Source organism: Notolabrus celidotus, chromosome 10 (genome assembly GCF_009762535.1).
Source record: "Notolabrus celidotus isolate fNotCel1 chromosome 10, fNotCel1.pri, whole genome shotgun sequence".
NCBI classification, from domain to species: domain Eukaryota; kingdom Metazoa; phylum Chordata; class Actinopteri; order Labriformes; family Labridae; genus Notolabrus; species Notolabrus celidotus.
In genome coordinates this window covers 2649910-2663883 of record NC_048281.1, presented here as the reverse complement: position 1 = coordinate 2663883, position 13974 = coordinate 2649910, and the positions used below count along the sequence as shown (strand labels likewise).

Below are 13974 nucleotides of genomic sequence, written 5' to 3'. Positions count from 1 at the left end.
CTTCCATCAGAGGTACCTCAGGATAACCTGGGAGGATCGATGGACCAACACTAGCATCCTGGAGGAGGCTGGCATCTCCACCATCACTGCCATCATCTCCCAACACCAGCTCAGATGGACTGGCCACCTCAAGAAGTGCCACATAGGCCTTAAGATCTAAGAGGCCACAGCATCAAACAGGGCAGCCTGGAGATAACTTGTCCGAGATGGAGCTGCGCAGTATAATGCAGATCACCACAGTGCCGCAGAAGACAAGCGCAGACGCAGAAAGAGATTGCTTCCTCCAAGAAGGTCCCACCCAAACCCACAATCACCACTGCCCACCCATGTCCACACTGCCCCAAAATATGCGGGTCCAGGATCGGCCTCTTCGTCCACCTGAAGACCCACAACGACCAAGAAGGAGGACAGACATACCCGAGCCTGAGTGTCCGCCGTGGATGATGTTTATCGATAAACTGGTACACTGCAAACCAAATTGTCCTCTGGGATTAATAAAGTTCTCTCAATCTGAATCTGAATATATTGAAAAGAACACAAAACAAAAGCAAAAAAAAAGTCAATTAAGTTGATTTTCATTTTTACAGTCAAAATGTATCACCCATTGTGAATATTCACTGTGGTAAATGAATACAAAGTAGAAGTCAATTATTTGATCTGACACCTATCCAAATAACAATGTGGAAATAATCTGTTTTGCCACTGATATTCTGATTTGCTTTTAGGTCATAGGATGAATCAGTCTTTTTGATTACCAGCAAAAAAAAAACCTCTTCATAGGAGCTTTAATACATTGGAAAACTGCTTACCATTGTGTGGTGACCTAATCTTGCTATTTAACTATTTGTTGGAGGTGTATATTAAGATAAGATAAGCTAAGATAAGATACTCCTTTATTCGTCCCACAACAGGGAAATTCATGGAGTTACAGCAGCAAATAAGAAGGTGTACAGTACAATAATTTCAACAAGAATATATAGAAATAAAATGTCCATCAAAGACGACAGCTTGGCCATAATTCTCCTATCAGCCACCACCTCCACAGGGTCCAGGACTGAGCTGGCCTTCTTCACCAGTTAGTCCAGTCTTGCTCTCCTGTATCCTGTCCGCCCACAGCAGGTGAAATCCTTCCAATGTGGCGTTTGTGTCCGGTGTTAGCTCTGTTAGCATGATGCTACTCTGCCAGTATTCCCTCTGATGCTGGGTTAGCTCGTCCACCTTATCGTAGATAGATCTTACATTCCCCATAACAGTGGGTGGAAGGACAGGTCCATGCCGTCTTTTTTTAGCTTGCACCTCAGTACCAGCACGTCGTCCTTGCCTCCTTCTCCTCAGCTCGCAGGGAACATCGGGCCTAGCATCGTTTAGCATCAACATGCTACGGGATGCTAACAGCTGATCTTGTATGTAAACAATGTTACCATGGATACACGCAGGATCTCCGGACACAGACAGGAACAAAAATAGTAAAAACACCACTGCAAACGTAGACAGTTTGGTGTCCATGGCCAACAAATGAGTCATTAAAAGTCATGACAGGCTCAACATACAAAGAGAACTAAACAGATGTGAAGAAAAAGAACAACGAAGAGAGAGCTGCTGCAACAAGCAGCCACTCGAGCGGCGCATATTGTATAAGGAGTCATTTTTTAAAATTATTTTATTGTATTTTATTATTAATTTATTTTTTATTTTTTTCAATCATCAGATAAGTTTTCTAATGATAAAAAAAAACTGTTTGCATCTTTGTTATCTAAGCCATACGTGCGCTGTGTCAAAATGAATCTAATGACGTGTTGGTGTATTTTGCACACAATGAAATCCTCATTATTTCCCCATGGATACATAGTGATCACTGCAGTGATGTAATAAGGTATGACGAGTTAAAAGGACTCAGCTTCTCCTGTGAACCTGCAGAGCTTATCTGTCAAACCACAGACAGCATGACAGCATGACAGCAGCATGTGGGAGCCTTAGGATATTGAACAGATTCATTCATGCAGCTGATATTCTGATCTAATGTACTTTTGACTTGAATTGTTGTTGACTTGTCACAGATATATGCACTTACTTTTTATGCACCTGGATCTTTTATCACTTAAGAAACTTTTATTATATGTGTTATATCTTTTACCTTTCACCAGCCTACTTCAACCAGTTTCATCTGCATCATAACGATTCACAGGATCCGTTTTCTGTTCTTCATCACACTACCTCTCGTACTTTGTAAGTTTTAATGGAAAACCACACTAACCCCCCTTATTTTAACCTCACCATGTTTATGAATATAGGCAACTACCGCTACCCAGCGTTCGCCCTGTGTTTACTGCTGTGTGCTATCATCATCTCTGCTAATCTTGTCATAATTGTGGTCATTTCACGTGAGAAGACTTTGCAAGAGCCCATGTATATTTTCATTATGTGTCTTTCTATTAATTCTCTGTACGGCTCTGCAGGCTTCTTTTTCAGATTTATGAGAGACATCCTGTCTGACAGTCACCTGATCCCACGGACAGCTTGCTTAATTCAGGTCTACATCATTTACACCTATGCTTCCTATGAGCTCACCCTTTTAGGCGTCATGGCATATGATCGGTATGTTGCTGTCTGTCATCCTTTACATTATCACACCAAAATAACCTACAAGGTGGTCTCACTGTTGGTGTCCTTGGCATGGATTTATCCAGCTTTCTCTGTTGCCACCTGTGTTTACATGTCCTCCAGACTCCCATTGTGTGGAAACAAGATACCCAAGGTATTCTGTGCAAACTGGCCGGTTGTAAAATTGTCATGTATAAATACCGCCTCAAATAACCTTGTTGGTATGATTGTGTCTGTTACCACTGTTTTTCTGCCCCTGGCTTTTGTCCTGTATACATATTTTAGGATTATTCTTGTTTGTAGGAACCGCTCCGCAGAGTTCAAGAGCAAAGTCATACAGAGCTGTCTGCCTCACATTGTTACGTTTGTGAATTATTCCATCACTGTGTTCTGTGACGTTGCCCTCAGTAGATCAAATCTAGAGGAGCTGAATCCATTTCTGGCTGTAATCTTATCACTGGAGTTTGTTGTGATTCCTCCCATCTTGAATCCTCTCGTATACGGCCTGAAGTTACCAGAAATTAGAAAAGTTATTTTAAGAACATTATCATGCTCCAAATCTGAGGACAAAAGTTAAACCTTAGACATCAGAATAACGTGATAATTTTCTCTGGTGAAAACTCTTTTTTCATCTTGACTCAAAACTCTCTTCCTTCCACACCATCGCACAACGCTGCAGCATGTGTGTGTGATGGTGTGTGTTTCATATAAAGGAGGAGAACACTTAAGAATATGATTCTGTATATGCTATTTACAATGTTACAATGTTACAATGTTACAATGTCATTTAGCAGACGCTTTTATCCAAAGTGACGACCTTTTTACCTTTTTAAACAACACTGGATCTATTGACACTGAATGTATTACGAAAGAGGTTTCAAGATAGTAGAAGATATTTGTGGAACTGCTTTGTGCCCTTTGAATAAAGGACATTATAAAATAAAAACAACTACAATCCAGCAAAAATGATCTGAAATAAACCTTTTATTTTGAAAAGTTACAATATTACTCATCACTTCAAAGTAATGAGCTTTGATATTCAAAGAGAAATGATCTGGATTAACAGGTGACAGTTCTATTCATTTTTTTCTCTATGATTTGATATGTATTCTATGACTTATTTATTAAAATTTGAGTTGATTTCTGAACATGAAACATGTGTTGTCTTTTTTAAAATCTTTTTTTCTTTGCATGCAAGCAATACTAGCTTGGGGCAGAGTGAGCAGCTGTTAATGAAGTGTAAAGAAATAGATCTTGCGTCGTCCAGAGATTTAGGTTTTTGGAAAATATTTTTAAAATTTTAAACAGGTATTAATATAAAACTCATTCTATCTTCAGGAGTCAATTCATACATTTAGCAAGGGTATAAACAAGTAATCACACACACCCTCAAGCACCATGTTTGTTTTCCTTTGTGCCTTTGTTATGTTCCTGTTCCACAATGAACCTTTAGAGTCAAACTGCTGCTTCAGCCTGCTGTCCAGTTTGTTCAGATAAAACTAAACACAAAAGGTTTCAAGTCTTTCCTTGGGGTCAGCAACATTAAAGTACAGTAACAATGTATTAAAGGTAATATTAGAATTAACATCTAACAGAATCCCCAATACATGAGCAGCTAAACTAAAATAAACAAAAATCCAGTTCATTTTATATCAATACATGCAGCCACACAGACACTGAAAATTAAAGTATTAGTTCTAGATAATGCATTGACCTCACTTCATAGTTATGTATTAGTCCATGATAAATTTATCTGTAAATACATTTAGATTAATTTTATCGTGCAGGATCTTGTTAGAGTTCAAGGCGCAGTGAGGAGTTTTCATGTTGTGGTGATTCTGGTCTCTTTATTCCTGTCTCTGCTAAACTTTCTTTAAAAACAAAACAAAAGATGTCTGTCAGTAAACACAGAGATGATATTTATGTTAAGTTGATAATTATGTTATTGATAATGCTGTTGTTTGACATCTGTGCACAAATCAAACATACATCGTCTTTTTCTGTGATTTATACAATACTTAATAATTCTTTCTAAAAAATGATCTGAATAAAAGATTCATTCTGAGGTTAGAAATTAATACTAACTAAAGTTCCAATGCACAACATATCATGCTTTTTTAGTCTTTCAGCAAGCCCTGCACAGCTCTGTGATGTATCAACCAAGAGCATATCTAATACTTAAACTTCTGGTTGTGCTGATGGTCTCAGTCCCTCAATGAATAATAGGCTTGCAGTTGTCCGTGTGTGAATCCTGAAGTTGCATGAACAAGTCTCTGAAATCAGAAATAAATAATCTGAAGGGGAAAAGAACATTTCCATCTTCACCTCTCCACTTGACTCTGCTTATAAACGAACGAACAGCATCCCCTGCTGGCAAAGTGGATCCACCATGAACTGAAACCTTACTCAAGTGATTCTCATTTTGATTACCAACTATTGATCTCATCCACGTGAGTCATTTGCTGCATTGATGGTGTTTTAAAGATGGTGGAGGAAGATGCAGGCATGTAAAATGTGTTCTACATTTATCTATTTGAGCTCCCTGATCCCACCAACCTCACAGTGCACAGCTACATCAACAGAGGTTTAAACGAGGCTTCAATGAGGATATTTCTCAAATATTTTTTCCTCTAAATCAATTGGTTTGTGCATAACCTCTACAGTCTAAAAATGTATTTGTTTAGTAATAAAATGACTGATATTTCATAATGTAAAAAATGTCTAGTGTTTAATGAATGTCCAGAACATACTGTAGAACTAGTATAGATGATGAACAGATGATGATACACTTGAGGTCAAAATGATTAGCCCCCCAGGAATTCTGGAACATTTTCCTTAAATTCTGCCCAATGTTTGAATCATTGATAAAACTTGATATAATCAAACATTCACCAGTGTTCTTTAGTAGCTTTGGTACATTTTGGAATGTAAAATACATTTTTAGGATAACTTTAGGTGCTGCTGGTCTTAAATCTCATTAATGAATGCTTTGTAATGCATAAAAAGTCCTCACTTTAGATCAGCTCACAAAACCATGAACAAGCAGCTTATAAGTCCTTTCTGACTACCTTGATTAATCATAATTTGCTGTGTAATAAGGTGTTCACTAACCCTTACTAAATGTTAGAATCATAACCTGTAAATGTGTTTATAACTGTTTTATAATGACCATAATAGCTCATATGTAATTGGTGAATCCATCATTTAATAAGTATGAACAAAGAGTTAGTTAACACATTATAGAGAGTCATATTCATGAATAATAAAACATTTATAACTGTTTGTACATGATATATAAATGAGTATTAATGTATGAACAATGCTTTACAGATGATGAGTATTAAGTATTAATTAATGCTTAACTAATGCTTAAAAGTGTGTAGTTAATATAAAGTGTTACCTAACTTTAAATCAAATATAGTGAAAAATGGGGTGGTCAAAATTATTAGCCCCCCTGTGAATTTTTACTTTTAAAACACACCTGAGCAGTCAGTTTGTTTCCTAACAACACCTGTCGGTCAATTGGCTTCCTAACAACACCTGAGCATTCAAACAGCATTGAGATTTACTTAAGGGACTCCAAACAGGGCACTTGAACACGTTATTGAGAGAGACTACTCTTACTAACCATGCCAAAGACAATGGAAATCAGTCTTGAGCTCAGAAAGAAGATAATGGAGGCTCATAATAAGGGGGAAGGCTATACTGTCATTTCCAGGCGTTTTACAGTGTCTAGAATAGCTGTATGTTGCATCATTGCAAAATACAAGGAGACAAACTCTGTTAGAAACAAACCTAGGCGTGGTAGAAAACACAACATTTCATGAACTTTGGAGAGGAAAGTAGTCGAAGATGTCAACAAGAAGCCCCGGACATCTGCCAAGATGATTGTTGCTGACCTGACCTCCTCTGGAGTTGATGTTTGAAGGAGCACAGTTGTGAGGGGTCTTCATCTTAGTGGGCTTCAGGACCATTGTCCCAGAAGAACCCCTTTACTCAAAGAGCAGCACATCAGAGCCAGACTGAGGTTTGCCCGTGAACATTTGAAAGGTAAAGATGAGTTTTGGAAGTCCATCCTTTGATCTGATGGAACTTTTTGGGCACATGGATGTTCATTATGTTTGGCCAAGAAAGGGAGAGTCCTTCAACCCTTAGAACACGGTCCTCAGAATTAAACATGGTGGAGGGAGCATCTTACTGTGGGTCTGTTTAGCAGCCTCAGGCACAGGAAATCTTGTTTGGGTGCATGGCATCATGAAAAAAGAAAGTTATGTTGACATTTTGAGGGATAATGTGAAGAACTCTGTTCTTAGTCTAGGCTTTGGTCGGCGCTGGGTCTTCCAGCAAGACAGTGATCCAAAGCTCACGTCAAAATTGGTCAAACAGTTCTTAAAGGACACCAAAACCAAGGTCCTGGAGTGGCCCGTAGAAAGCCCAGATCTAAATACTGTGGAGAATCTGTGGCGGGTGCTCAAAGTGAATGTCCATGCTCACAAACCATGTATTTTGGACCAGCTGGAACAATTTGCATTGGAAAAATGGGACAAAATCCCTCCAGAAACATGTGCCAACCTTGTAGAGAACTATTTGAAGAGGTTGTTGTCAGGTGTGGCTCAGAAAGGGTGCACTATTGACTACTAATGGCCAGGGGGCTAATAATTTTGGACATGCCATTTTTACCTTTTCTTGTTTCAATTCATTGTATCAATAAAATATCCAAGTCAAACTTAGTGAACATTTGTCTTTATTTTGGAAACACATAAACTATAAACACTGTTAATGGTCATTTTCATGGAGAAATCAAGGGTTTTATCTGATTTCACAAGGGGGGCTAATCATTTTGACCTCAAGTGTATCCCCTAATTCTGTGAAATGTTAGGAACATTATTACACTAAAACTGTCTAACTGAGCACCCATGCAGTCTCTCACAAAGTGGTTAACCTCTACCCATCTTTGATTCTGAGTCACTCAGCCTCTCTGGAATGTCTGTTTTATACCCAACCATGTTATACCCTTTTGCAAAATTAACCTATAAGTTGGGAGATGTTCCTCTTGGTGATTCTTTTTAGAATTTCACAACTTTTTCTGTTTTTTTGTCCCTGTCCTCCAACTTTTTAAAACATGTTGCTTAATCTTTACAGAGTCCTGACTAGGATTTTGGACTTTAAGTTGTAAATTGATAGTGGGCCTCTGCAAAGAGTGTACCAAACATCCTATAAGTCAATTTGTGCTCTGCATTGAATGCATGTTGGCTGCTTTATACATTCAAGGACAAAATTCATTATATGAAAACAGACATGTTTAAGATAAGATAAGATAAACTTTATTTGATCCCCCATTGGAGGAAATTATTTTGTTACAGCAGCTTACAACACAGGACAGGGGAATACAACAATGTACTTACATAGTTAAAAATATAATACTAATACTAATACTAATAATAATAATAATAATAATACTAATAATAATAATGATAATAATGATAATAATAACAATAATGATAATAATGATAATAATAGTAATGATAAAATAAAATAGAGGTGTTCCGGGCATGTCCAACTGGGAGAAGGCCCCGGGGTAGACCCAGAATGCGGTGGGGGGATTATATCTCCTGCCTGGTCTGGGATCGCCTTGGGATTCCCCAGGAGGAGCTGGAAAGTGTTGCTGGGGAGAGAGATGTCTGGGTCAATTTGCTTGGACTGCTACCCCCGCGATCAGACCCCAGATAAATGGAAGAGAATGGATGGATGGATGGACAATAAAAAAATAGGATAAAATAAAATAATATTTTACAGATATATATGCAGTATGTACACTTCTATCTGATGAATAGATAGTGATATAAATTATTGCACAGATAAAATTGTACGAGGTTATGAAAAAAACATACACAGTATAATAAATCAGTGCTCTTCAGATGTTTGACTGTCTTGTTAGGTCTCAGCTTTTAAAGCTGTGTGTTTAGAAATACAAGGATATACCATGAAAAGTAGACAAGGACAAATATTTATTTTCATTTGGAGTCAAAATCTTTTGTGTTTCTCTTTTATAAAAAGTATACATTTAAACTTTGAATTGTATAATTTGTTTGGTTTCAAAGGGAAGTAAGAGGTATGTGTCATAATCCAAGTGGGATTCATTTTGATATCACTTTAGTGTTGTGTTTAGAGTTTGTATCCAGGTGATAAACATTCAAGCTGTAATGATTGGTCGGTTTGAATTCCCATCTATTGCTGATGTAATCTGACAATACATTTATACAGGTGAGAGGAGGGAGCTGAGGGTATTTGGACGGTTACACCTCATAAGAGGAAGAGAGTCTTTGCCTGATGGATAATTCTTCAATGTTCTTTCTCTCAGGTTTAAGTGAGACAAGGAACTATCGCTTCACTATCTTCTCTCTCACTCTACTATGTTACTGTTTCATTTGGCTGGTAAATGGAGTTCTCATTATGACCATCATCATAGATAAAAACCTGCATGAACCAATGTATATTTTTGTGTGCGTATTTTGCATAAATGGGCTTTGGGGGTCATCTGGTCTCTACCCAAAGTTACTCTGGGATCTTCTGTCTCCCGTTCATGTCATCTCATACTACGGATGTCTTATTCAGGCTCTGGTAATGTACACGTTTGCCTGCAGTGATCTATCAATTCTTGCAGTCATGGCGTATGACAGATACGTGGCTATATGTCGACCCCTGGAGTACCACTCCCTCATGTCAAAGCAGAGACTGGTGAAGTTTGTGTGTTTCTCTGTGATTACACCTTTTGCCATCATATCAACAAACATTTATTTATCATCACGGCTGAAGCTGTGCAGTCGTCATATTGCCAGAATCTTTTGTGTGAATTGGGTTATCGTTTCACTTGCTTGTTTTCCAGCTGAAACTATTCTTAATAACATCGTAGCCTACATTACAATCATCATTTATGTATTACATGGTGTTTTTATAGCTTGGTCCTACATCTATCTGATCAAAACATGTGTGAATTCTTTAGACAACAGAGCAAAGTTCATGCAGACGTGTGTGCCACATTTGACCTCCCTGCTCACTTTTCTTCTGACTGTACTTTTTGATATCATGTACATTCGATATGGTTCTAAAGATTTATCTCAAACTATCCAAAACTTTATTGCTATAGAGTTTCTGGTCATACCTCCTCTGATGAACCCACTGATTTATGGCTTTAAACTGAAGAAAATAAAAAGCAGAATTCTGGGATATATTATTGTAAAATTCAAATCATAATGTGACATAGGATTGATTTAGTGCAGTCAGAAGACTGACAGAATACTCTGTATGTAAATCATGTTTTCTGCTCTAAAGCTGGAGAAAGTCTTTATAATTGTACACATTTTTATTTTGTATCAAGTGTCTGCAACAATAATCCTTCATATCACGCTTTCTCTTACTTTTCTGTTACAAACAGGGAGAAATCCAGCGTGTCCATGGTCAGGCACACTCTCTTTTATAATGTTGTAGCTCTGTAAAATCCTGCTGGTGAATTTAAAAACTCATAACATTAGAAACCTTCATTTAAGTTAATCAAAATGTGTGTTCTCCTATAGATGAACTTGCCATTTGTACATCAGATGTTAAGTTTTCTACTGGCTTGATATGTGTTCATTATTTGGACTTTGTTTAGAATCAGAAGACTCATTTATTTTGTAAATCAATCATGCGTATGAGGGGAGAATGAGAGGCAGTGGCAGCATCAGATATATCTTTGCTTTCATGGTCATGTTTTTAGTTGATTTAAAAATATATATTTTATAAATATATTTATGAAACATGGATAATCGACCAGCAGTAATGAATTGAAAAGCCAACAGAAAGTGAGGGTATCAGGTAGAGCATGTTTACAGTAAATTATTCAGGGTTTGATGTAAAATGTTCGCATCATGGAGCTTGGAGTTCAAAAGGCACAATGAGCCTGAGAGGGGGAAAGTGGTCCGTTTTTAAATATTACATATTATATTACAGTTTCTTTAGACATTTAATTTTTCTACCATATGTAATAACTGAATTTCATGGTTTTGAAGAATCATCACGTCTGAACCATGATTGAAGATAAAGTGCTGACAGCAGCCCACATTTAATGAGACAGGCATGTAGTATGTTCACTGTGTGAATACATTGTGTTTTATTCTTTCACCCTGTCATGCTAATTCTTTGTACCTTTTGTTTTATTGAAAACATATTCGTCAAGTGACTCTATTCAAGCATATATTAATAGCAAAGTATCTTGTGAATACAATACACAGTCTCTTATAGCCAATAGTCCTTTTGGGGCTTATTCTGTAATTACAAAAAATCTATATAGAAAAGAAAGGAAATCTTGTCAAGCTTACAGTTGGATTACTTTCAACTGCTCTTTGTTTTTGGATTCAGTAATAGGAGAAGTGATTGGATTTGGGCTTTTTTGCCTTTCTTTGGTAGCACAGCTTGAGAGAAACAGGAAAAGTGATGAGAGAGAGAGGGTGACATGTAAGAAATAATGCTGAGGCCGGGAATCAATATAAGAAATGTTGGTATGCACAATCAGTGAAAAACAATAAGCAATATAAACAAACAGAATAGCAAACATACATTTATTTTACATTCAGAAGACATGCACCTGCAGCAGATTGTTAAAATTGCCTCCACAGTTGTTTAGCATGTGAGCAAGACAGAAAGAAAAGGTACCCACGGTTCAATGACCCCCTACAGAATAACTAGTATCATGTTATAACAATAAAAATCCATGTATTTCAGTCATATTAAATTTTTTGTCAATATAATAAATTGAAATTAAGTGTTTGAAAGGAAATCTCTCTGACTTTGTTTTTTTTTTTAAATGCAGAAATAACCAAACTATTTTACAACTGAATATCTGATTTGTCAGCCAGTCACTTAAGGCAGAGGCTGAGTGGTCCTGGAATGTCTTGTTGAAAAATGTATGTATTTTCCATAAAAAAAATAAAAAGGAGTAGTTGTTTCAGCTTCATCTAACAGAAGGGATGGTTGCTTTTATTACTGTATATGACATATAGTATTAAAGACAACTGGGTAGTCATTACATCAACACTGTTCTCTATATTTTTTAAATCAAGGAATATGAAAGTGAACGCGAGTCCCGTGTATATGAATGAGTTTCTATATGACATAGAGGCCCTTCAACTTATGGAAAATTAAAGTTCTAATAAACTTTTTAGTAATGTAGAAGATAACAACTTACAAGATAAGCATACGCTCTTTAAATCATGTGTTAGATGTTTAATCTATTATTCTATTTTATATAGTTACATTATGTAAGTTGTTAATAATTTATTTTTATCTTACTGTTTCAAACTTGCACAAACTTTTTTTCTTTTTTTACATATATTAAAACGGCCACTGAAGAGGATAAGGGCCACTGAAAAAAAAAATCAAGATCCAATTTTTCTGAATTATTATTATTATGACATTAAAGTAAGTATTCTGACATTGATGTCAGTATTCTGAGATTAAAGTCTTTATTCTGTCTTTATTATGTCATAGCTGTAGCTGTAGCTGTAGCTGTAGCTGTAGCTGTAGCTGTAGCTGTAGCTGTAGCTGTAGCTGTAGCTGTAGCTGTAGCTGTAGCTGTAGCTGTAGCTGTAGCTGTAGCTGTAGCTGTAGCTGTAGCTGTGTACCGAGACACACGTCTACATACTAACAAATAAAACATCAAGAAACACAGAATCTGTGACCAATCCTTCAGAAAGGTCCTGCTGCCTTTCTGGCAGAGGTCGGTTTTACTCCCCACGTCTGCAGATTTGAAGATCTAGTAGATGATTTTTATTTATCATGGATAAGTGCTAGCGCTAGTTAGCATAGCCACATAGCTACATGTCGTAGCTGTGTACCAAGACACATGTCGACATACTGATAAATAAAACAACAAGAAACACTAAATCTGTGACCAATGGTTCAGAAAGGTCCTGCTGCAGGCACCCCTCAGTCAGGATCAGATTCTGGATCAGATTCAGAGGGTTGAAGTAACGTGATCTCTGAGCAGCCGTGTATATTCAGCCAACATGTAAACATTAGATCAACGTGCTGGAGAGCCGAGGCCACCTCCACTTCCTGAGGGGAAGACTGTTCTGAGGAGGGCTGAAATAGAGGGTTTTTCAGGCATGCCAAAATCTGATTTCAGTGTTTTTTTGAGCATAAACTTTAAAGACATGTTTTGGGGACCTCTTATCAATCAATCAATCAATCAATCAATCAATCAATCTTTATTTGTATAGCGCCAAATCACAACAAACGTTATCTCAGGACGCTTTTACAGACATAGGAGGTCTAGACCACACTATGTCAAATTATGAACAGAGACCCAACACCAAGACAGGGTAAGACTCTGTCTGACCCCACCTTAATCCACCATGAGCATTGCACATCGCAGTATTTAGCTAGTTACAGTGGAGAGGACAAACTTCCTTTTAACAGGCAGAAACCTCGAGCAGAACCAGACTCATGTTAGACAGCCATCATGCCTCGACCGAGTTGGGTCTGGAAAGACAGATAGAGGGGAGTTAGAGAGAGAGGTGATAGTGATGAGACGAGTCGTAGAAGCTGTTGCCGCTGGAGTCCAGCACGTCCGTATCAGCTGGAGTCCAGGTCGTCCACAGCAGGAGGACGTCTACGGCAGCTCAGAGGAATCTACGAGACAATGGAGCTCAGGGACTCCAGAAAGGTCTATGGTTAGTAACTTTAATGGGACAGGCAGAGTTAAAGTAAGTGATGAGGGGGTTGGGGGGAAGGGGGTGAGCTAGGATCCCAGTGTGTCAGTGTGCCAGTTCCCCCGGCAGTCTAGGCCTATAGCAGCATGACAAAAGCTGGTCCAAGCCTGATCCAGCTCTAACTATAAGCTTTATCAAAAAGGAAAGTTTTAGACCAATATATTTTGATGAAAAAAGCGTGATATGTCACCTTGAAGTAATGAAGCTGTGTACTTTGTCCACTGCTGGTTGTATTGTTGTCCTGTCTTCTGTATGTATGACATGTTTATATTGTTTAATCTGTCTTCACTTGATTTATGTGGAACTATCTTCTCCTACCTGTACATGAACACCTTTACTCTTGAATAATACAAAACAAAAACAAACACAGGAGTAATATCGCCTCCACACCACACGGCGGCAGTGACGCGTCACTTATCCGCACCTCGGCAGAATGTGCAGTAGAAGAAGAAGAAGGCCGACAGCAGTCTGAGCACTGCAGTACATGCGACCATACAACCAGATACAAGCAGGCTCCTTTCTGCACCGACGACACGGAGGAACACTGTGTTTCCAGGAGAAGTTACAGAGAAGACTCCGACCTCTCCGGACATTACACTTCCCTCTCCGTGAGTACACTGTTAGC

The 13974-nt window shown here is 37.9% G+C and overlaps 3 protein-coding genes across 7 annotated transcripts in view; all 3 read left to right on the top strand.

Moving 5' to 3' along the window:
* The first annotated feature begins 1926 nt into the window (after positions 1–1926).
* On the top strand, positions 1927–3178 carry LOC117820259 (olfactory receptor 6N2-like). The gene is made up of 2 exons (XM_034693983.1): positions 1927–2021; positions 2145–3178. The coding sequence occupies exon 2, from the start codon at positions 2237–2239 to the stop codon at positions 3176–3178; it is 942 nt and encodes a 313-aa protein (XP_034549874.1). The 5' UTR covers positions 1927–2021; positions 2145–2236.
* A 5606-nt stretch (positions 3179–8784) lies between these two features.
* On the top strand, positions 8785–11343 carry LOC117820639 (olfactory receptor 52D1-like). The gene has a single exon (XM_034694488.1). It carries the CDS (start codon positions 8932–8934, stop codon positions 9853–9855), a length of 924 nt encoding a protein of 307 aa, XP_034550379.1. The 5' UTR covers positions 8785–8931; the 3' UTR covers positions 9856–11343.
* Positions 11344–13779: 2436 nt separating this feature from the next.
* The window catches only part of adarb1b (adenosine deaminase RNA specific B1b), a 197386-nt gene continuing 197191 nt past the window's right edge, over positions 13780–13974 (top strand). For 3 of the 5 annotated variants that reach the window (XM_034694483.1, XM_034694482.1, XM_034694484.1), the window contains exon 1: positions 13796–13957. The gene's annotated coding sequence lies outside the window, so the exon portion shown is untranslated. Of the gene's footprint in view, positions 13958–13974 lie in introns of all 5 variants that reach the window. The other 2 variants (XM_034694485.1, XM_034694486.1) reach the window with 1 other exon arrangement.